At 43.5% G+C, this 22003-nt stretch overlaps 2 protein-coding genes across 9 annotated transcripts in view; one reads left to right on the top strand and one right to left on the bottom strand.

Annotated features, from left to right (window-relative positions):
- Positions 1-3452: 3452 nt before the first annotated feature.
- MRPL16 (mitochondrial ribosomal protein L16) lies at positions 3453-8442 on the top strand. The gene is made up of 4 exons (XM_081098154.1): positions 3453-3621; positions 3948-4013; positions 6608-6756; positions 7794-8442. The coding sequence occupies exons 1-4, from the start codon at positions 3567-3569 to the stop codon at positions 8277-8279; spliced, it is 756 nt and encodes a 251-aa protein (XP_080954280.1). The 5' UTR covers positions 3453-3566; the 3' UTR covers positions 8280-8442.
- A 3532-nt stretch (positions 8443-11974) lies between these two features.
- Positions 11975-22003, bottom strand: part of STX3 (syntaxin 3) — a 43139-nt gene continuing 33110 nt past the window's right edge. For 2 of the 8 annotated variants that reach the window (XM_081098147.1, XM_081098148.1), the window contains exons 6-9: positions 21212-21320; positions 20262-20335; positions 19932-20066; positions 17225-18235 (exon numbers count right to left, since the gene is read on the bottom strand). In XM_081098147.1, the coding sequence (XP_080954273.1) occupies positions 17996-18235; positions 19932-20066; positions 20262-20335; positions 21212-21320 (558 nt within the window). In that variant the 3' untranslated portion in view covers positions 17225-17995. Of the gene's footprint in view, positions 13842-16794; positions 16909-17224; positions 18460-19004; positions 20067-20261; positions 20336-21211; positions 21321-22003 lie in introns of those variants that run through there. The other 6 variants (XM_081098150.1, XR_013996384.1, XR_013996385.1 and 3 more) reach the window with 6 other exon arrangements.

Genomic DNA, 22003 nt, shown 5'->3' with positions numbered 1-22003 from the left:
GAGCGCACTGACCACCAAAGGGCAGCTCCTGCGTTGAGTGTCTGCCCCCTGGTGGTCAGTGAGCATCATAGCGACCAGTCATTCCACCATTTGGCTGATTTGCATATTAGCCTTTTATTATATAGGATATACATTTAATATAAATGTAATTAGTATTTAATATTTAATATAAAAGTTAATAATACATTTTATACATTAAATGTAGATATATATATATAGATAGATATATATATAATCCCACTTCATATCCTATATAATAAAAGGGCACAGGCTGGGCTGAGGAACCCCTCCCCCCCAGTACACGAATGTCAAGCACAGGGCCTCTAGTATAATTTATATATTAAATGTAAATATATCTATAAGCCCATGATATATGTTGATATGTATATATATGAAAGCTTTCAAAGACAGTCAAAACCCTAATCTCTGCTGGTAGGAGTCAACACTGATATATCATACCTACTAGTAAAGTGTACCTAACTTTGACTCAAAAAAAAATCCCAATTCTGAAAGTTATATGAAGGGAAGAATCATAAGTGGACACAAAATACAAGAGTCAACATGATGGGACAATTAGAGAATGAACCTTAGATATGCAGCCTCAAAACACCTCTTAATGCTGAACCCCAGTCCAGACAAACGGCCCTGTCACAGGTCTCCCACACTCCACCCTGCCCCCCAGCATCTCTGAGCAAGAACCTGCTCTCTGGTAACAGTCTGGCTCCCAGGAAAGAGAGGTGTGAACTACACAGGCCCAGGTCCCCATTCCAAATATACCTATAAGGTAAGTCACTATACCCCCCAAAAAAGGCCAGGACCGTTACCAGAGAGCAATGAAGGAACCCTCAGGGAGTGGTAACTAGTGCTCTCTCGTAACATATCATAATGTTTATAACATGGAAAATATGGAAACAATCGGTATGTCCAACAGGAAAGCAATGGATAGGTAAACCTTGATGGAGCCCTATGAAAGGGTACTTAAGTCACTAAAATTACCCTAGCCAGTTTGGCTCAGAGGATAGAGCATCAAGGTTTCCAGGTTTGATTCCAGTCAAGGGCACATGCCTGGGTTGCAGGCTCAATCCCCAGTAGGGGGTGTGCAGGAGGCAGCTGATCAATGATACTCTTTCATCATTGATGTTTCTATCTCTCTCCTCCTCCTCTCCCTTCCTCTTTGAAATCAACACAATTTTTTTTTAAGTCACTAAAATTCATGATGAAGATAAACACTTGCTGACATGGCAAGAGGACATAACATTATATAACATCGCCCATGGCACAGATGTGTGATGGAATTATTGGTGACTGACTTTGTTTGCTTTTCTGTTTTATAAATTTTCTCCATTTGATACATAATCTTTGAGCAACTGGAAAACAGAGAAAAAATATTTTAAACAAAGATTTTTTTTTCTTATTTAACCATAAATTAGGCAATGAAAAGAATATGTGTGTTTGTATGTGTGTGTGCGGGTGTAAGAGACCTGCCCCCAACTTTTGCTCTAATGATAGAATTTGGAGAAGCAAGAGTGGCATGGGGGACAGTGAAGAGAGGGAATCACAGGTTGGTCTCATGTATGAAAATCTTTTTTTTGCTATGTGCCTAGTAATTAACTGTGTGTTCATCTGTATCTGCAGGGGTGAGGGAAAGGGGAGTGATATTGACTTGGGGTCTACTATGACAAGTTGTAATTCCTCCTTGAGAAGGTTCTTCATAAAAGGTTGTCTGTGGTCATTATTGCATAAGGTTTAATGTCCAAGACAACATTCAGTTTTTTCAGTGACTATTATAAATACTTTCGTGACCTCTACTGGCCATGGCTGGTAAAGCCTAAACTTTCTTTAGGGGCGTGGTCAATTATGCAAATTTGTGAAGAAGCAGGGGAGAGAGGAGGGAAGATTGCTATCAAATACTTTTGCTCATTTAAAAATTATATACTGCCCAACCAGTGTGGCTCAGTAGTTGAGCTTCAAACTATAAACCAGGAGGTTATGGTTCGATTCCCTGTCAGGCACATGCCTGGGTTGCAGGCTCAATTCCCAGTGTGGGGCATGAAGGAGGCAGCCGATCAATGATTATCTTTCATCATTGATTTTTCTGTCTCTGTCTCTCTCCCTCTCCCTTTTTCTCTGAAATCAATATATTTAAAAAAAAACAAACACATGTATTCAATTGTACTTGCCTTTAACCAGATAGATGAATTACATATAGCAGATACATGACTGAAAATAACACTGATAAGGAAGTGGAACTAAGTACATGATTCCTTAGCCCTTTTCAATTTAGCCCTTATATTTCCTTGAACTAGCAAAGAATTTTCCTCTGAATTGCAAATGGCTTCGTGATTAAGAAGAATAATAATTCTGGCAGGAAAATAAAAATGGAAAAAAAGAGAATGAAGTGTTAAGAAAAGGTTTTAAAATTTTGTCTTGAAGACAAAACACAGCCAAAATGGTTTTGTAACGTGAACTTGACCAAACACATATAAAGATATATACTAAAAAGACAATAATAAAAATGGTGTAGCACTAATTTCAGATCAGTAATAATGTGGGAATAGAAAAAATTATGTGGGAATCCAGTGTGTGTGTGTGTGTGTGCGCCATTTACGTCAACAGCCAGATCTGGCACTAGGTTACTGGATTCTGTTATCTCTTTATTTTAAAATAAGAAAGATTAAAAACTGAGGCGCTAGATATCTTTTATGCATGTGGAAAAAATATAAACCCTAGGGGCACCCTAGAGAAGTGGTATAATGTAGTGAATCATAAGGAACTGTGAAAAATAATATGAATGAAGCCACTTAAAAATGAAATTGGAGCTGAGAACTCAGATGAACTGCCTTGAACTTCTTATTCCTCAAATCTTTGGAAGCTCAAAACCAGGCAAAACAACCTTTTGACTGGGCCTAAGCAGCACTGTATTCCAAACAAGTATTTACAATGATAACAGGAAAGCAGAGATTGTAACCACTGGACTGAAATTTAAACGCATTCTTTAGAATTAGCGTCACTGTGTTCGTTGATCTGCACCTACAGAAAGTCCTTTTCTCTATTCATATAATTATCCCCCTTTCCTTTCTCATAAATACCCCTTGCCTTCACCTCCCAATTAAATAAAACACCATTTGGGTTTCTGCCTACGTCACTGCTTCCCAGAATTACAATTCTTTTTGGATCTCAAAGGCTTATTGCCTCTCACCTACCCTTTTTTATTTTTTGGTTAACGGAACCAAATTGCTACATGAATCCAGGTTTTCTCAGCATTGTAATCTCCAGAGAAAACACCCCCTCCTGCCGCCCTTATCTAGGAAAAGACCCCAGATTGGATGCTGACCGCAAACAGGGGAGCCCTTCCGGACCAGCAGGAGCCGGAACCCACGCGCAGAGGTTTAAGTTTCTTCCGCTTCCGCGGGGTCTCTCTGCGGAAGGGACTGGCGCAAACGCAACTTCCTGCCCGACTGGGCTGTGAAGGCGAATCTCTGCGGGGCGGTAGAGCACCGCACTCTGGGTCAAGGTAACCTCCGTGGTCGCTGTGGGGAGCCCGGCGCGGCTGGACGCGCGCTGCCATGTGGCGTCAGCTGGCCCGCGCCAGTGCGCCTCTCCTGCGAGTGCCTTTATCAGGTCAGAGGCCCCCTGGGTCGCGCAGGCAGCCCCTTTCCGCCCCATCCCTAGGCCTGTGGGTCTCAAACTCAGAGAACGCCCTGCAGGTGGTTGCTGAAGCGCCGGTCTGGGCTGCGCTTTGCTGCCGCGCTTCCTGCCTTAAGATTCGTGCAAAAGGGTCCCAGCCGCCTATCGGGGTTGGCGCCGAGGGACCCCCGGCTGGTCTCTTCGGGCGCCTGGGCCCCGTTTGGTGGAACTCGCGTCCCACCCTTCAAGATGCCTCTGTCAGGAGTGTCTTTGGCCCTGGCCTTGTCGCCTTCCTGGTTTACTTTGATTTGTCTTTGTAGGTTCCTGGGCAGCCCCACCCGCCAGTGCTGGCGTCAAGACGCTGCTCCCGGTGCCGACTTACGAGGGTGAGCGCTGGTTTGTCGTTTTCATGTTTGTAAGCCTTTTCTCTGCTGGAATCCAGCGGAGGGTAAGCGAAGACGAAGGAGTGTGTGCTATCTCCATTCACTCGTTCAGTAAATATATATTGAGGGCATACTATATGCCAAACAGTGCTCTAAATACTAGAGCTAAATCAAAGAACAAGAGACCCCAAAAGGTCCCTGCTTTTAAGCAAATACATCATGGGATAGCTCTCCCAGGGCCCACCCCTTGGCGAGGGCTAATTGGCCTCAAATTTAGACTTTTGCTGTTCTCTCCAAATAAGATTATACATATTTGCAGTCACTTAACAAGATTATGTGAAAAGCATTCATTTGTTAAATGTAAATATTTAAGGTGAGTCACAATTTTGTAAATCTAATTTACCATTTCTTCTTTTAAATATATTGGAAATCTCAAAATATAAAAGGGACCTCTGAGAGCCTTATCTTTTGTTAATCTACTGCATGTTCCCGAAGTCTGTGTGGACTTGTAGGGCAGAGAAAGCATTATTGTTTCTCTGTAGCTTCATATAGAAACTTGGGGGTGGGGAGGTAGAGGAGAGGGGACAGTTTTTGTGGCTCTGAATAGCCTGTTAATAATTTGACATTTCATTGAAGTCGCCTGTTTTATATTTGACTCCACTGTAGAGCCATGTTTGTTTTACTATAGAAATGTTTTAAATGACTTACAAGTTAACTTTTTTAAAAATATATTTTTATAGATTTCAGAGAGGAAGGGGGAGGGGGAGAAACATCGATGAGAGAATCATTGATTGGCTGTCTCCTGCATACCCCCTATGGGAATTGAGCCCACAACTCTGGGCATGTGCCCGTGACCACAATCAAACCCCGGACCCTTCAGTCCAAAAACGCTCTATCCACTGAACTCAAACCAACCAGGGCCAAGTTAACTAGAGGCCCAGTGCATGAAATTCATGCACGGGTAGGGTCCCTAGGCCTGGCCGGCAATCAGGGCCAATCAGGGCCTTCTGGCTGCTGGCTGGGTCCTTCCTTCGTTCCGTGCCGCCCCCTGGTGGTCAGCGCACGTCATAGTGAGCTATCGGACTCCCAAGGGGACACTTTGCATATTAGCCTTTTATATGTATAGACAGACATGGTAAAGATGTAGTGTATGTTGACCTGCATTTCAGCACACCCACCCTCACCCAGAAAGCTGTTGCATATTGTAGGGTATGTGCAAATCTCACCTTTAAAAGCCCCTGCCTAAGTAAAGGAAAGAGCATTGATCACAGAAGTCTTAGATTGTTAAGTTCCCCAAGAATGGAGCAGAGCAAAACTTGGATATTTTCATGTACAATATAGTATTCTCTCTACTACCCCCATTAACATCCAGAGAGGTAGTGTATTTTTGTTTCAGTTTTTTAAGTGTCATACTGTCTGGCTTTGCTGTTCTAACTGGATGACCCTGACCAAATATAAAATGTCTCTAGGCCTCAAGTTCCTCTTCTATAAAACGGAGATTAAAAATACTACCTGTCTCATGTTCTGTTTCTTGATCTGGGTGATATTTATTTGGATGTGTTTACGCATTCTTTTTGTGATAATTCAATGTGCTGTGCATTTGGGGGGGGGGGGGGGCTTTGATATATATGTGTAAAACCTTAAAAAGTTCAAAAAATTTTAAAAGAGAGCCCTAAAAAATACCAAGGCTATAAAGTTGTTTTAAAAGATTAAGAAAATGGATGTAAAGCATTCATCTAAATTCCAACACTAAGTTAAAAAAAAAAAGAAAGAAAGAAAAGAAATGTTGGCTAGTGTTATTCTGTGAGTCTTGCATCTCTATACTGCAGTGGTTCTCAACCTTGGCTGCACATTAGAATCACCTGGGAATCTTTTTAAAATCCTGATTTCTGGGCCTCATCCTCCGGAAATTCTATTTCTTTGTTACTAATGTTGTGGCCCCACCCCATAACAAAGAAACAGAATTTCCGGAGGATGAGGCCCAGAAATCAGGATTTTAAAAAGATTCCCAGGTGATTCTAATGTGCAGCCAAGGTTAAGAACCACTGCTATACTGTCTCAAATGGTCCTTTTAGAGTGTTAGGCACAGAATAGGCCAGTGATAGCAAACCTTTTGAGCTCGGCATGTCAGCATTTTGAAAAACCCTAACTTAACCCTGGTGCCGTGTCACATATTGAAATTTTTTGATATTTGCAACCATAGTAAAACAAAGATTTATATTTTTGATATTTATTTTATATATTTAAATGCCATTTAACAAAGAAAAATCAACCAAAAAAAAATGAGTTCACGTCACCTCTGACACGCGTGTCATAGGTTCGCCATCACTGGAATAGGCAATTAATGAATGCATTTTGGTTTGAAGGCTAAAACTTTGCTACCTTCAGAAGTTTAACAACATTCACATTGATCATTGTCATAGCCAAAGGATTCCAATAATAAAAGCATCCACAAGAAAAACCTAACATACTTTAGAACTATTGTTCCAAAGTAACTTTTATTTAAGACTTTCACCTGATTGCTTCAAGTTTTTCTAGAAGTAAATCTTTTGAGATGTGTAATATCATTTATTCTTAATTATCCATGTTCCTTTTAGATGTTACCATTCCTGAAAGGCCCAAGCTTAGATTTGTTGAAAGGATGCCACTTGTGCCAAAAGTGCGAAGAGAACCTAAAAACTTGCGTGACATACGGGGACCTTCAACTGAAGATACTGAGTTCACAGAAGGCAATTTTGCAATCTTGGTGAGTTCAGCAGTAAGCAGCTCTATGGTGGAAGCCAGGGATTAACATAATTTCATACTCTTTGAGTCTCTTCCTTCACAGGTTTTATTAAAATTGCCACCAGTTGTTCTTTAAACTGATGTGCAACACCCAGTAAATATTTGAATTATTATTATTTTTTTTTTTAATGTAGAGTGAAAATAATGTAAAAGCAGGGGAGGAAAGAGGCTACCTAATTTATCCCATAATCATGAGATCTTTGCAGGCCTCTGGAAAAATAAAACTATCCACTATTTAGGATGTGAGACAGCTGTTTCCTTACTTACTGAGTAAGTTTCCATGAAGACTTGATGTCAGTAGCAGCAAAAAGGATGTGAACTAGGCTTTATTTCCCATCAGGCAGCCAAAGCGATGTTTTAAAGTCCTCTTCCCACAACCCCAAGATCAGCCCCTGCCTGACTACCTCTCAGACCCTCCTGTCCACTCTCGCCTGTCCATTCCTCACTACTCCAGCCTCTCTGGCTTCTCACACTCCAAGCCTTAACCTACACCAGTGGTCAGCAAACTGCGGCTCGCAAGCCGCATGCGGCTCTTTGGCCCCTTGAGTGTGGCTCTTCCACAAAATACCGACTTCTGTGCATGGGCCATGAAGTTTCAGTGGCACTGTACATGCACGCCCGCATGTGGTATTTTGTGTAAGAGTCACATTCAAGGGGCCAAAGAGCCATACGTGGCTCACGAGCCGCAGTTTGCCGACCACTGACCTACACCATTCTCTGCCTGGGATACTTGTCTTTTTTCCTTTGGTTAGTTCTTACTGTTCTGGCCTCACTCAGTTTTAAATGTCACCTCCTCAAAGAAGCCTTTCCTGGCTACCCATTGAAGTGGGCCCTTGTTCTCATTTCTTACTCAGTCCTAGGCTTTCCATGGTACTTATTATAACTCTTATTTTCATTTGTATGTTGAAGCCACAGTTGCTATAAAAGAAGACATAAGAATAGAGCCCATCTAAGATATCTAAATCCCCATGTGCTTCTAATTCTCCCATTCACTTTTAGGCACTGGGTGGTGGTTACCTCCACTGGGGCCATTTTGAAATGATGCGCCTGACGATCAACCGCTCTATGGACCCCAAGAACATGTTTGCTTTATGGCGAGTACCAGCCCCTTTCAAGCCTATCACCCGCAAGGGTATGGGACAGCGTATGGGGGGCGGCAAAGGCGCCATTGACCACTATGTGACTCCTGTGAAGACTGGCCGCCTCATAGTAGAGATGGGTGGACGCTGTGAATTCAAAGAGGTACAAGGTTTCCTCAACCAGGTTGCCCACAAATTGCCCTTCCCAGCAAAGGCTGTGAGCCGTGAAACCCTAGAGAAGATGCGGAAAGATCAAGAGGAACGAGAGCGTAACAACCAAAACCCCTGGACCTTTGAGCGCATAGCCACTGCCAACATGCTAGGGATACGGAAAGTACTGAGCCCCTATGACCTGACCCAGAAGGGGCGATACTGGGGCAAATTCTACCTGCCTGAACGTGTGTAGTGAGAATATGAGAAATAAATGTACAGAGAGAAGGAATCTACATATTTGTGCCCCTCAGTTACCTTGAAAGTCTGGGTAGCTCTGATGTCATAACCAAGGAGCCGCATACGAGTGCTATAGATGAAAGTGCATTATATTTATATTAAATAAAGTTTCAGTATCACCTCTGGTTATAACTTCTCATTGGTCACTCTTCATCCCTTAAATGATTAAGAAAGAGGCCTGATGGACTTGGGAGCTCTGGTCCTCCCTGGCCATGTGGTGAACATCCTCAGGACTAAAGCAGGTGTTTGCATCTCCCACCTCTGATGCAAGTCAGACTTAGTATCTGTACTTCCTTTTATATGTACACACTTCAGGAGCTAGTTTCTAAGACCTTTTACTAGTTACAAATACAAACTAACATTTTTTAAAAAGCAAAGAAATAAAATGACAGTGAATGGGTTAATTCAACAAATATTTACTCATGCCCAGCTACCCATCTTCTCTCAATCTTGGGGGTTGGGGGCAGGTATTGGGAACACACTCTTGCCTTTTAGCAAAAGGAACTGAAAAACAAAAGTTAGAATTGTGTGGCCTTTCCTAGGTCTGAAACTGTTTAAGGAGGAAGAGTATCTGGCTCTATCTTTGTATCCCTGTGGGTTCTAGTACAGTGCAGTGTGCCACACAGGACTTGAATAGTTATTGCTGTATAAATGAGGGCCCCATGGTTCCAGCTCCCTATTTGCCTTTGCCAAGATTAATCTGTTTTTCAGGACTAGCCAGCAATTCTCTATCCATTCTTCATGCTAAAGGAAATACAAATTGATAGAAACATTAAATCATTTGCTTTTGAAAGTGGGTAGAAAGCACACTGATTAAAATGGCAAATATTTTTATCCCACTTTCTTAAAAAGTTAATATCTCCCACAAAGAAAATAATTTACTTTCAAAAGTACAAATTTATCTAAACAGTTGAATGGTCCTTAAAAGGTATATGCTATTTTTAATGTATTTTTAGTTAATCACTTGAAATATCACTAAATTGCATAGAACAAATGTGAACCTTGAATTGGGGAGTGTTTGGAACAGTTTCTTGTACACACGTTGCTGTACAGTTTCAGTTAGCAATGTGGATTGGGTAAGAAGGAAGTGAGTGATAGCCACACTTCACCTTTCTGACCTAACATCTTCATCTCCTTCTTTAGGATTCATAGAGCACACTATTGATGACTTAGGAGTTCAACCAAAGTATAAACCTGTTTTGTTTTGGATGCATGTTCAGTTATTAAACCACAACCCGGGGACCAACCATCTTAGCAGGGTGAGAGACTGTTGATGGCTCCACCATCCATAGGGAAAGGACTTTATAGTATAAGTTGTAAGGGGGATCCTGTTTTGTTTTTACATAAGTAGATCAACCCATTCTAGGCATTTTATGCAGCCTCTGATACTAACAAACCATTTTCCATTGGTGGCTTAAAGGGTTTAAGAGTGAAATCCAAAGACTTATGAATAGAAAGCAGAGCTTAGTTACAGGTAATTAAGTCAACAGATAGTGGAGCACCTCTAAGTAGCACTGAGGACAGCAGTGAACAAGACATGCCTGGTGCCTATCATTAGGCACTTCACTTTAGAGGGCCCTGAAGAAGGAAGCAGATGTAGGGTTGGTCAAAGGCGAGACTTAGAAGAACCTGAAGAACAGAAGTAACAAGTGCCCAACCCTGATCAATTGATCCTGATGAACTGGGTATGCTACAATATCTGCTTTTATGTCCTGAAGAGGTGCCTGTTACCCTGCAGTCTGTTGCTTCAAACCAGCTACGTATTTCTGTACTCCCTGTTCCTTCACCACTGCCCGCTGCCCAACTCTGTACTGTCATAATGTCTCCCTTTGCATAACTTTCAGTAGGTGTTTGACTGATGCCCTGTGTTATAAGAGGTTTCATAATGGAAAGAGGAGTCACTGTTGAGGAATCCTTAGTGAGAAGTGATGGCACCACAGAGGTGGACGGAGGATTAAAAATGCCAGTCGAGGATCCACCTGTGAGGGCTGAAGGAGATAATAGAAAGTGGAGGGGGAAATCAAAGATTATACAGCAAGTTGTTCAAGGTCAGGATCACAAATCCCTTTTCTGCAGGGGTAATGGGCTACTCACAAGGCTACGTTAATATGTCCTAAACTTGTAAAGGAGAAAATTTATTTATATGAGGTTTACTATGTGGCCCTTTTCCAAAGAGTTTAGGGTGCTTCTAATACAAGAACTGATTCTTTATCCTTTGGCCATCCCTAGATGGCAAGGCCCACATTTTGCTGCAGTAGACCAGTGGTCGGTAAACCGCGGCTCGCGAGCCACATGCGGCTCTTTGGCCCCTTGAGTGTGGCTCTTCCACAAAATACCACGTGATGGCGCACACGTACAGTGCGATTGAAACTTCGTGGCCCATGCACAGAAGTCGGTTTTCTGCCTGGGCGAGTCTATTTTGAAGAAGTGGCATTATAAGAAGTGGGGGGTGTCGGTCGGGTCGCGACGGGAGATGCGGTGCAGGCGGGCCGCGGACCGCGGGAGGTCCATTCGCTGAGGTTGACCCCTTCCAACTCTCCCATCCACACTCGGCTATCTGAAACAAGTTTACAAGACGAGTGTGGATGGGAGAGTTGGAAGGAGTCGACCTCAGCGAACGTACCTCAATCAGATTGAGGACATTTTTAGCAAAGGCCAGCTTAGGAGTACCCTAATTAAGTTAATAACAATGTACCTACCTATATAGTTTGTTTAAAAAATTTGGCTTTCAAAAGAAATTTCAGTCACTGTACTGTTGATATTTGGCTCTGTTGACTAATGAGTTTGCCGACCACTGCAGTAGACCAACACCCTTAGAGAAAGCATTCTTCTACCAGACCAGATTGCCACCTTTGTCTCCCTATCTACCTACTACCAATGCATCCCTCACTCACTTTTCTCACTATGAAGCATCTCTCTCATTAGCTTTCTCCAACCTTCATCTATTCTAACACCTAATCCCACCCAGACTTTGGTGACAAACAATGAATGCCCTCAGGACACACCCATTTCAGGTAAGTGAAAGCAGGCCTGACCCTCCCCTCAGATGGCTCACCTTTTTCAGGCAAATATGCCCCCAATGGTAGAAGCTAAGATGATCGCAAGGATGACACAGCAGATCATGATCATGATCTTCTTCTGCTCATCCAGACGAAGAGAGAAAAAGCACATGAGAAACAACATCACTGTGCAGACAAGAGTTCCCATGGAAGGTAGACAACATGGATCAGGACATGTAAGGGGATATGAAGGAAAGGGGAGATGGATCTGGCTTCCAGAACCCAGAGTGTAGGAATGTTCCTTCTAAGTGAGAGATTCCAAATTCAGTCAACAGCTATCTTGGAGGATGGCTGTTGACTAGTAGTATGTTCTGCCAGCTAGGTACCATCACACTGATTTACCTCATTTCCTCCTAGAGCCACTACGCTCAATGAGTGGGCCAAACTCTTTGGGGGGAGCACTTCAACTCTGAAACTCAAATACAATTACATTGCACTCTTTGAGAGTTGAAACATTTTCAAAAATTAGAACTTCGGATCCATCTCACCCAGCACATGTTTAAAAAATATTTATACCCCATTCCAAAGCCTAAACTCACCACATGGTGGCGCCCAATCACTAAGTATTTTGCAGGCAAATTGAGACAATTGGTTTCACAATCAATATAAAGTCATTTATTTTTAAATAGCAATAAAATAATCATGTGTGCTTTTTAAAAAATACAAACAACAACAAAAACCTTCACTTATATTGTATTCCAAACTATAAGCCCCAGACCTCAATCTCAGGAGAGCAAAAGCCTGTGATTAGAGCTTGTCTGGCCTTGCTGTTAGAGCCAGTCCACTTCAGCTTCATAGCCATGGGCAAGAGGCATCCCCTTGGCTCTGTCTGAGTGCTGGACGATGACTGGAAATAGCTTTTACAAAGGAAGCCAATGGGCAGTGCCTGGATGAGGGTGCTCGCCCTGCCCTAGAAAGCATTAAAATCAATGCTGAAGTATAAATCAGATAGACTGGCAGAGACCAGCAGGGAATCTAAGAGGCTCAAAACTGGGCCAGCACAGTCATGACACTTGAAAATTTCCCAGCTATTGCTTCCTCACTGATGAGATTATGGGAGACAAAGCACCTGTCAAGCTTATTAACCTGATAGAAGGAAGAGCTACCAGGGAAGTTCCTGGTGTCCCCCAACAGACTGGGCCCTGGAGACAGGACATTCCAGAGGTCACACAAATGATATCAAATTGCTCTGGGGCAAGCCTAGCCTAGGCAGCAGATAGTGAAAGGTTTCAAAACTTCCCACATATCTGCTAACCAGAAAAAACTTAATGGAGATCAACTTAGTCCTCCCCCAAAGACCTATGATTCTCCCAGTCATCATCCAGAACCAGCAGGCTTCTCCATGACATGGAAAGATCCTACTTCTACTATGACTCATTTGCAGGTAAGCAATGTCTCTTACCTAATTTTTGGCCTAGCTCGAGGCTGTTGGGTTTTGTTTATTTTTGGTGTGGTGTGTGTGTGTGTGTGTGTGTGTGTGTGTGTGTGTGTTGTTTGTTTTTTGAGGTTATATTCTCCACTTCTAGCTTCCTACTTCATGAGAGACACATGAAGAGATATATGCATCAGCCAATTATAAAAATTTACCTGGAACACATCAAATGAGTGACGGAGTGCTGGCACCAGTCTGAAACATTTCCAGAGCCAAAGACTCAAGCACCTTGTTCCCGGCTCAATGTTAAATGCCAAACATTTTTTTAAGTAAAAAATATTTGGCTTCAAGGCAGTGGCTTCACAAAGCATCACCCTTAACAGTGGGCAACCAGTTTCCAAGACTCAGCCATGAAAACAAATATCCCATCTCCTCAGCCTGCATAAATGGTAACCTCAGATGATTGCATCACACTGGCGCCACCTACAGTAAACATGAGAGAATACAACACAGACAAATAGTGAAGTTGGCCACTAACCTAAATACACTAAGAGCTTCATTTAAGGCTGAATTTCAAGCAAGTCAGCTCTCAGACCAAAATGACATCTGCCAATCCCTAATATTTTCAGGACACAGGGACAACAAACTGTGAGGACTGGGAACCTGCCAGGTAGAAGACTCAAGTCCAAACCTTACTTTGGAAAGAATCCCTTTGCTTTGTTAAAGAAACCCTCCTAAGAAAGATAAAATTCAATTTCTGGGAGAAGAATGACAGTCCATGAGGTAGAAATACAGCACCTTGGGAAGATTTTGAATAATTGGCTTTCCAAGGTGCAAGGCAAAAATTTGACACAGTAGAGGGGAAAAAGGGAAGCCAGGCTGGTTCAGACACTGCAGGTTTTGAGGAAAACTCAGGGTTGCATCAGGTAGATTAGACTCCTCCAGGGCTAGATGGTTTGCTGCGTCAGGTCCAAGGATGGTTACAGGAAACAAAGAAATGGGTCCCATCCTCTTTCGGGAAGGCCATTCAAACTCCATTCCCATCTGAAGACAAGGTGGCCACACCAGGCTGGAGTAGAATCGGGCTCTAAGGGAGGCAGGGGAAGGAGGAGCTGATCAGTACACAGGATGATGTTGAAGGGCAACATTAAGAATCAGCCACAAACCTAGAAGGTGGAGAGGAAAGATCAGAAATACCTGAAAAGGGGAGAATAATGGGAAAGTAAATGCTAAACCTGAGAAATCCAATAGACACACCAACACAGGACCTGAAATGAAAAATCCCACTGTATAAGAAACAAAGCCCTATGATGAGAGAGAAAGTTTTTTAAATCTCTAGTCCTTTGTCTAATCCTTCACACAGGCTGTCACATACCCACGGAAGGACTTATCAGTGGGGAGGCACAATCACATGTTGGAAACACCTATTCTACTGTGGAGCCAACATCAGTGCCTTTCAAACACATGCTTCAGAAGCTTTCTGGGACTCCAGTCTTCTTTATGACTCTCCTTACACTCCACTTCTCTTAGAGGGCAGAAAGACACAGTGAAAAGAATATGGAAAAGCTCAGGGCTTATATTATGGCTACTCTGCCTTATGAGCTGTGTGGACCTGGGCAAGTTTCTTAACTTATTGAGCTTCAAATAACTTTCCTGTCTGAAAATTGGGTTAACATTCTTCTCCTAGACAGGAGAATAGCTGCCACACAACTAGGAATGAGAAATGTAAGATGTCTTCCTTCTCCCCTGTTCAGAGAACGCTCTCCCTCAGATGGAGGCAGAGGGGAGGCTTAGTAACGCTCAGTCCTAACTTTATTAGGGAATACGGATGGAATACCCTGCAGTAAGCAACTCAGCATATCAACTAAAACAATATATCAATTAGTCTCATTTAAAAATGATTCATTTACATTCTGAATTCCTGGAATTAGGAATGGTAAGGGGCAATATGAATTTGCAAGACATCTTTCATCCAAGGATATGGAAAGATATGCCTTTGCTTAGTTTTAACATCTTTCCAGTGATACAGTTAAGAGTCAGAGCAAAACTTGAACTTTAAAAGCAAACAGAAACAATGGCTAGACTCCAAATTGGGGGGGGGGGGGTCAATTAATTACTTAGATGTTGATCACCTCACTGCTGCTTCTCTCTCCAGAGGAAGGCGAATGTTTAGAGCTATAACAATCTGACTTTCAGACCCTTTGGTTACATGCAAGGAGGAGGCAAGAAATATAAAGTGAAGGATTGCCTCTGGATATCAAAATGGTAGTACGTATCAAGTCTTAAAAATACTTCTATTACCTCAGGAACCCAACTTCTATGAATTTATAATATAGGGAAAATAGAAATGAGAAAACTATTACATAAGTTAGTCATAATGTTAGTAATAGCAAAACAATAACAAACCTCCAACATTGGGGAAATGTAACATAATTGAGAGTATAGCCAGGGGTGGGCAAACTTTTTGACTCGAGGGCCACAATGGGTTCTTAAACTGGACCGGAGGGCCGGAACAAAAGCATGGATGGAGTGTTTGTGTGAACTAATATAAATTCAAAGTAAACATCATTACATAAAAGGGTACGGTCTTTTTTTTTTTTTAGTTTTATTCATTTCAAACAGGCCGGATCCGGCCAGCGGGCCGTAGTTTGCCCACGGCTGGTATAGTCACAATCTTGTGTTGACAAGCAGATTTACAATAGATATTAGTGGAATGATGCTTACAATTTTGTAACTGGGTACAAAATGATAAGTAATATAGTCAGAACCACGTAAAACTATATCTGAATGTGAAAACATGCCACAAGGCTTTCAACAATATTAAATGTTAATTCTGTTCACCTTTTCTGCATTTTATAGTTTTTAAACAAAAATACTATATTTTGCCCTAGCTGGTTTGGCTCAGTGGATAGAGCATCGGCCTGCGGACTGAAGGGTCCCAGGTTCGATTCTGGTCAAGGGCACATACCTGGCTTGCAGGCTTGATCCCCAGAAGGGGGCATGCAGGAGGCAGCAAATCAATGATTCTCTCTCATCATTGATGTTTCTATCTCTCTCTCCCTCTTCCTTCCTCTCTGAAATCAATAAGAATATATACTTTTTAAAATACTATATTTAATTCAGGAAAGTAATATTCAAGAAGTCACTGACTTAAGAGTCTTAAGTTTTAACAGTCCCAATAACTAGATCATTCCTATCATGTTACCACTATATACATGAAACCTTGATTCAGGGGTCAGCCTTATTCTTTTTACCAGATTTTAAAAGAAATTAATAGGCTATATTTTAAAGTCACTATCAACTAGGGTTCTCTAGACTTTGTAGACGATGATAAATAGCTATCTTGTTGTACAAAGAGAAACTAAGATGGCAATAAGGACTCCCATAGGTCCACTATTAGCTGTATGTTCAAACTTGGTTGTATTGCTTTTCTCTTTAAGCCGAAGTGTCTTCACCTGTAAAATGTGGATAATAATAGCACCTATCTCATAGGGTGTTGTGAGGAGTCAGTGTTATGTGTATATGGTGTTCAGTACATTGTCTGGCACAATTCAACATTCAAAAATGTTAACTACTAAATCATTCACGATCCAAACAGTCAGCCACAAACAAACCGCTACAGACCCCATTCCCAATTCAAAACTTCATTTACACTAAAAAGAAGATGAAAAAGCAAAGCCCAACATCCATGAAATCCAGTAAGAATTCAGAAGACAAAGCCCAGATCCAAAACACAGACTGTACCCAGCACAGGAGCATGCTTGCTGGGTAAGGGGAGTGGGAATGAAGTGCTCAGAGAGACCAGGAATGGCAGTGAAACATTAACAGGCAAAGAGTAGGGACAACCAGGAGACCCAACCCACCGACTGCAGCCAGAACCCAAGAACAGAATTTTAAAGAGATGATAGAATGTACAGACAACTGAAAGTTTTAGCAAGTCCAAGGACAATCACAAGGCGGAAGAAGTGGGATTTAAAATCCCAGGCTAATTTGTCAAGAGGAAGTCAAAAAAGAGTCCCGAGAACCTTCCATTTACTTACATTTCAGTGCAGCAGCCTCTTGGGCCGCCCTTATTTCAGCCCAACGGAAAGTCCAATAACCAACGCTAAAATGCCCAGCAACACAACTACTACCACAATGATAATTATCAACTTCTGGAGAGGGATAAGAGAAACAAAAACAAGGCATTATTACACACAGCCAAAAGCAATAATAATTCATCTAAAACCCAACCCCTCTCACCTCAACATCGAAAGCATCTTAGCAATTCAAATAAAAAAGCCTACAGCCTATATGAAGACATTCCATTAGGATATTTTATACTTATCAGATTACTTCTTGGCTAGCTATATATTCCAGATGGAAACACAGAGTTTCTATCAGCTCTCAGCTCACAATGCTGTCCTGCCCATGTGGACAGACATAAGCGCAACTATCATGGAGTCGCCACGCAGCAATAGGCCAAGATATAAAGTGATTCATCTTTTATTTTCCAAAGGGGGTGCAACAATATTTTTGACACAGTCCTAATGTCAAACTCTGTCCTTCTCCTCCCTAAAGCACACGCCCACCTGACAGCCCCAGTGACTGGACATCCAAAAGCAAGAGTATGGTCCTGTTGTGAACCAGCCTGGATTCATCATGTAAAGTAACTCCCCAGCTTCCCAAATCCCTGCGCAAGCAACAGGTGAAGTGAGAAAACAAGGAACTGAAGAACAAAAATATTAGAGCCCAGGAGGAACAGGAAAGAAACGTCTAAAGAGCAAGCAAAAGCCACAGAGCTGGCTACCAGTCAATGGGCAGAGAAGCCAGAAGGCCTCCAGCATCGGGGCACCAGAAGGAAGTGGGTGGGGAGATAGGATGGTGTGGTGGGAAGAGCATGATTAGGATCTGAATCTGAATCCAAGCTCCTATGCTGACTAGGTGGCCTGAAGCCAATTAGCCTCTGACCCTCCTGTCATCTATGAAATAGAACTAATAGGTGCTCCATAAGATACGCCATTTTTCACAACAATCAGCACAGCACTGATTTCCTGGTAGAGAAAGGGTGGGGGTGGGGGGAATCTTGGGCTGCTTGAGTGGAAGAGAAGGTTTCAGAGGAGTCAAGTATAACATTTGCCCAGGAGCAACACCCGGGCAATCGCTCCACCCTACAGAACTGCCTTCAGTGTGGTTCTTGGGTGCGAGCCTGTGAGCCAGATCCATGAGAGGCACAGCACGGGAAGGAAGGACGGCTAGTCTCTAGGAGAGGCTGACACAGGTGTTTGGATGAGGCCAGGACAGAGAGAGAAGGCACAGGCTCAAGGACACAAGTGGGGATAACTGGAGAGAGGAGAGGCAAGTAGGACCGGCTGGGACTAAGGCGCTCACCCTCCGAGCTTCACTCTGATACTTGACAGCTTTTTTGGTATCGGTAACGGCTCGCTCCACGAAACCCACTGACTGGTCCATGTTGTTCTCGATACGGTCAATCATGGCTCCCTTTCCCGGGATGCAAGAGGTGGTGGCAGCAGAAGAAGAGACAGAGAGAGGGAAGAAAGAGCGAGAGATAGCGCACAACATGGACTCTTCCCTGAAGGCGGAGGGCGTCTCACCTTCCGGGCCTGCCCCTGGTATTTCACGGCTTTTTTAGTTTCATCCCGTGCCTTCTCCACGTGGTCCACTGTGTGCATGACATTCAGCTCTATGTTATCTAACATCTCGCCCTGCAAAGAACAGACACTAGTCAAACTTAATAACCGTCCCCCCGCCCCCAGACAGTCCTATCCCCACATCATTATCTTCAATGCCAAGGGGAGCATCCAGAAAACCTGATGTGTGGCCTTCAGAGGGCACATGCCCACCTTTTCCCCTGATTTACCTATTACCAGGCTCCTGGCCTCTTCCTGGTCATTCAGACCCGGATCAAGTTTATTTGGACTGAACTAAGTTTGTTCAATACCATTGAATGGTGCCTGGCACACAGTAGGTACTCCATAAATATATGAGGGTGGGAACATGTGCTTTCTCAGAGATATTCCCAGGCCCCTTAAGTGACACACTGGGTTCACCCAAACTATGTGGCTAAGAGACAGTGATCTCTTAAGAAGATTCCCAACCTATTTCCCAGCTATTACTTCCTGACAAGAAGTGCTCTCATTACAATTAATTTCTGGGCACCTTAGGATGGGAATTCCCCTCACCTACCTATATCTTCCCTCAACTTGACCCATCGTTTAACAACAGTCTGTCAACAGGGAAAGGCACTTACCACCACTTGGATCTCAAACCAGCTCCTCGGCAAGGCAGTGTGGGGAGAAAAAGGAAAAGTGGGGATGGAAGGACTAACAACATGGCCTCCAAGGCCAGACTGGGAGGAAGGATGGCACTGAGCCCTGAGCAGGGAACTGATGTCAACTGCCAGCCAGGCAGTGCTGCCAGGCAGTTCTCGGGCTACAGTTCAGTTCTGCAGTCCTTCAAAGGAAGCAGTTCTCAGTCCTGTCCAGCTGGCCAAGCAGCTGCAGGTTCAGGGATATCGGCACGACACCACAACACCGGGCTGTGTCTGACTATGTGAAACTAACACTGCACGCAGGAGACAGGCACTCGCATCCCTGAGAAGTGTGCCCAGGGACAGAACAAGCTGTCCAGCGAAGCACCATTTGTGTTTCAAGTTTTTATGTAAATACTGTGCTATTCCTTCATTCACTTTGTTATCTACTCTTGTTTCTGAGCCAAAGGTGGCAACATTTTTGGAAGAACAAATATAAATTAAAAAACAAAAATGGAAAATAATAAAAACTTCTATTAAATCTAACTTTTCACCAGTGAAACAGTTTATATCAGGAGACTTTTAAGGCATCTTTATTAAGAACCCATATCTCTAACTTTAAAAAGCAAATAAAAATAGAACCTGAGTCCAAAGGAAACTGGGCACTTGAAAGATACTTGTAACCCCATATTAACTAGAAATGACTGTGAGCCCAAAGAACTAAAAAGAACGAGAAGCCAGGTCTGCCCCATGTGTCAGGGTCCAAGTGTGCATTCCTTTCCCTGGGATACTGGAATTCTGTTTCTCCTTCCAGCAAATTCTGATGATGCTCCCTCACCTGGCTCCTCATGTTCTCTTCCTCACCATTTTCAGAAGTACCTGAGCTTCCCTCTTTTCCCTCCCACACTGATACCCATGGCCAGTTACCTGATTCTCCACCAGCATGGCGATGTCCATAAACATGTCATGGAGCTCCTTGATGCTGCTCTCCAGCCTCACGATGTCTTTGTGCCGTCCCTCAATCTCACTGAGGGCTTGCTTGGAAATCTGAGAGTCAATGATCTACAAGAGGCCGCACAATGACAGGTCATCAGCCACCATCCCCTGCTGCAGCGTTCACATCCCCTCCTGCCTAGCTCCTCACATCCCCTGCCTCCCTGCACCTGCAGCCCACCCTTCCCTGGCTACCCAAATGGAACTCCCAGTGGCCTCCCTCCTCTGTGGAGGGGCATACACCCCAGCTCCCGAGTCACCCACCCCAGAAGTGAAGATGGCAGGGTTTCCACTCTCCAACATCTCCTCCAGCTCCTCATCTGTGGTCTTCTTGCCGGCTTTATAACAAAAGCAGAGCATCGAATATAAGGTCAAAACACACCATTTCAAAAGTTCCCTGAAGATTAGGAATATGGTAACTCCACTATAAAGACCATGGCCTTTACAACACTCTCCCAACGTTCTCCTGACTCATCTGTCCTTGATTTCTCCCATAATCTGATTCATTGTTAACATAGTCAGCAATTATCTTCCTGAAACATATACCTGATCACATTCTTCCCAGCTCAGAACATTGACTGGTCCCATCACTACACCTCAGAGACCAAGGCCCTCAGGACAAGGAGTCAGTTCCTGGGTGGACCCTTCCTGCATCCCCATTAACCTCTCACTGTTATTCCCAAATGCACACTTTCCCCAGACCCTGGACAGCCTGCCACTCCTAAATACACTTGTGTTTCTTTCACAACGTCCTTGTTCCTACAGTTCTTCCACTTACAGGGCGCTCCCAGCCCCACCGCCCCACAGGGCCCTGAGTTCCACGTTACCAAATTCCTAAAGAGCACAGCTTCATTAATGCCCTCGTTCTTCACAGCAGCTAGCATCACACCTTTTATTTCATAAATGGTCTTTGCTATCAAAAAGACAGCAAAAAACATCTTGAGTCCCCAGGAGAGCCATTGTTTAGCAAGTGTCTCCTCTCTACGTGTAGGAAACGCTGGCCTCCATAAAGACAAAATTGCTTGGGCCTGATAAACACGGAGCCACCTTCAGCCTAAGAACCAGCATCCAGGGAGTGTCCTGGGCTTGGGCACAGAATATGAGATGGAAGCCCAAGCATGGTTGCTGCTCCTTCTCCCCAGATCTCACAACTGAGGCAGACAACCATGTGGCAGGAAATCGTGAAGAAGCACCACGAAATTTCAGACACGCACTGATTTCGAGCTGCCGCTGGATTCGCCCTTTGCTGCGTTCACGAAAGTCCACTTGAGCCTCATTGTATTTGGTCATCACCTCCACAAACTTCCGGGAGAGGACAGAGTGCTGTCGGAAGAATGCCAAATGCAGTAGGTGAGGGAGGGGGGAGGTCCCTAACTGCTGTAGAACCCCCACCCCCAACACTACCCCACATAGCTTCATCTCCAGCAGCACTGGCCTTGGAACCAAAAGACTAATATATCAGACTCAGTTTTTTGGTGTTCTAACTTTACACCAATGGGAGATCCACTGATCTTTCCAAAGCCTGTCTTCAGCAGGTTTACTTGCCCTGCTGACCTCATGTGGCACTTGTGAGGCCAGACGAGATACTCCGTGAATCTGAGCCCTGCACCCACATGGATGTGGAGCATTTTTCTGGCACAACTCTTGGCCTGCTTTCTAAAGCTGTCAGATTCCCTTTCTACATCCCATACCTGCCAAAGTCCTGAATTCTTACTCAAACTCTTCTCCTCAACTCTTTTTGCTTCTAAATAAAAAAGTGAATGCCTTCACTCAATAGCCATTAAGCACCACTGGTTTGAAAAATCACCAATACTTATACTTTTTCAAACCTACTACCACTGTGAAAATTCAGAAACGAAATCATTGCAAAAACCCACCTAGCCAACTTTCCTCTTGCCTCTCCCCCCCTCTGAGCCAACTTTCAAACTAAAAGACTTCAACCTGAAGCAAATACATACAGGTGACTCGATCATAATCAGAGTCCCTAGAAAGCAAATGAGCTGCCT

This window comes from Myotis nattereri (assembly GCF_964212035.1).
Source record: "Myotis nattereri genome assembly, chromosome: 9".
Lineage (NCBI taxonomy): Eukaryota > Metazoa > Chordata > Mammalia > Chiroptera > Vespertilionidae > Myotis > Myotis nattereri.
This window is presented reverse-complemented; position numbering and strand designations above follow the sequence as displayed.

Bases quoted from the DNA above. Each gene is read 5' to 3' on its own strand.
- MRPL16 (XM_081098154.1), top strand. From the start codon at position 3,567: ATGTGGCGTCAGCTGGCCCGCGCCAGTGCGCCTCTCCTGCGAGTGCCT. The intron at 4,014-6,607 runs GTGAGCGCTGGT...TGTTCCTTTTAG, and splicing joins CCCGGTGCCGACTTACGAGG to ATGTTACCATTCCTGAAAGG. The intron at 6,757-7,793 runs GTGAGTTCAGCA...ATTCACTTTTAG, and splicing joins AAGGCAATTTTGCAATCTTG to GCACTGGGTGGTGGTTACCT.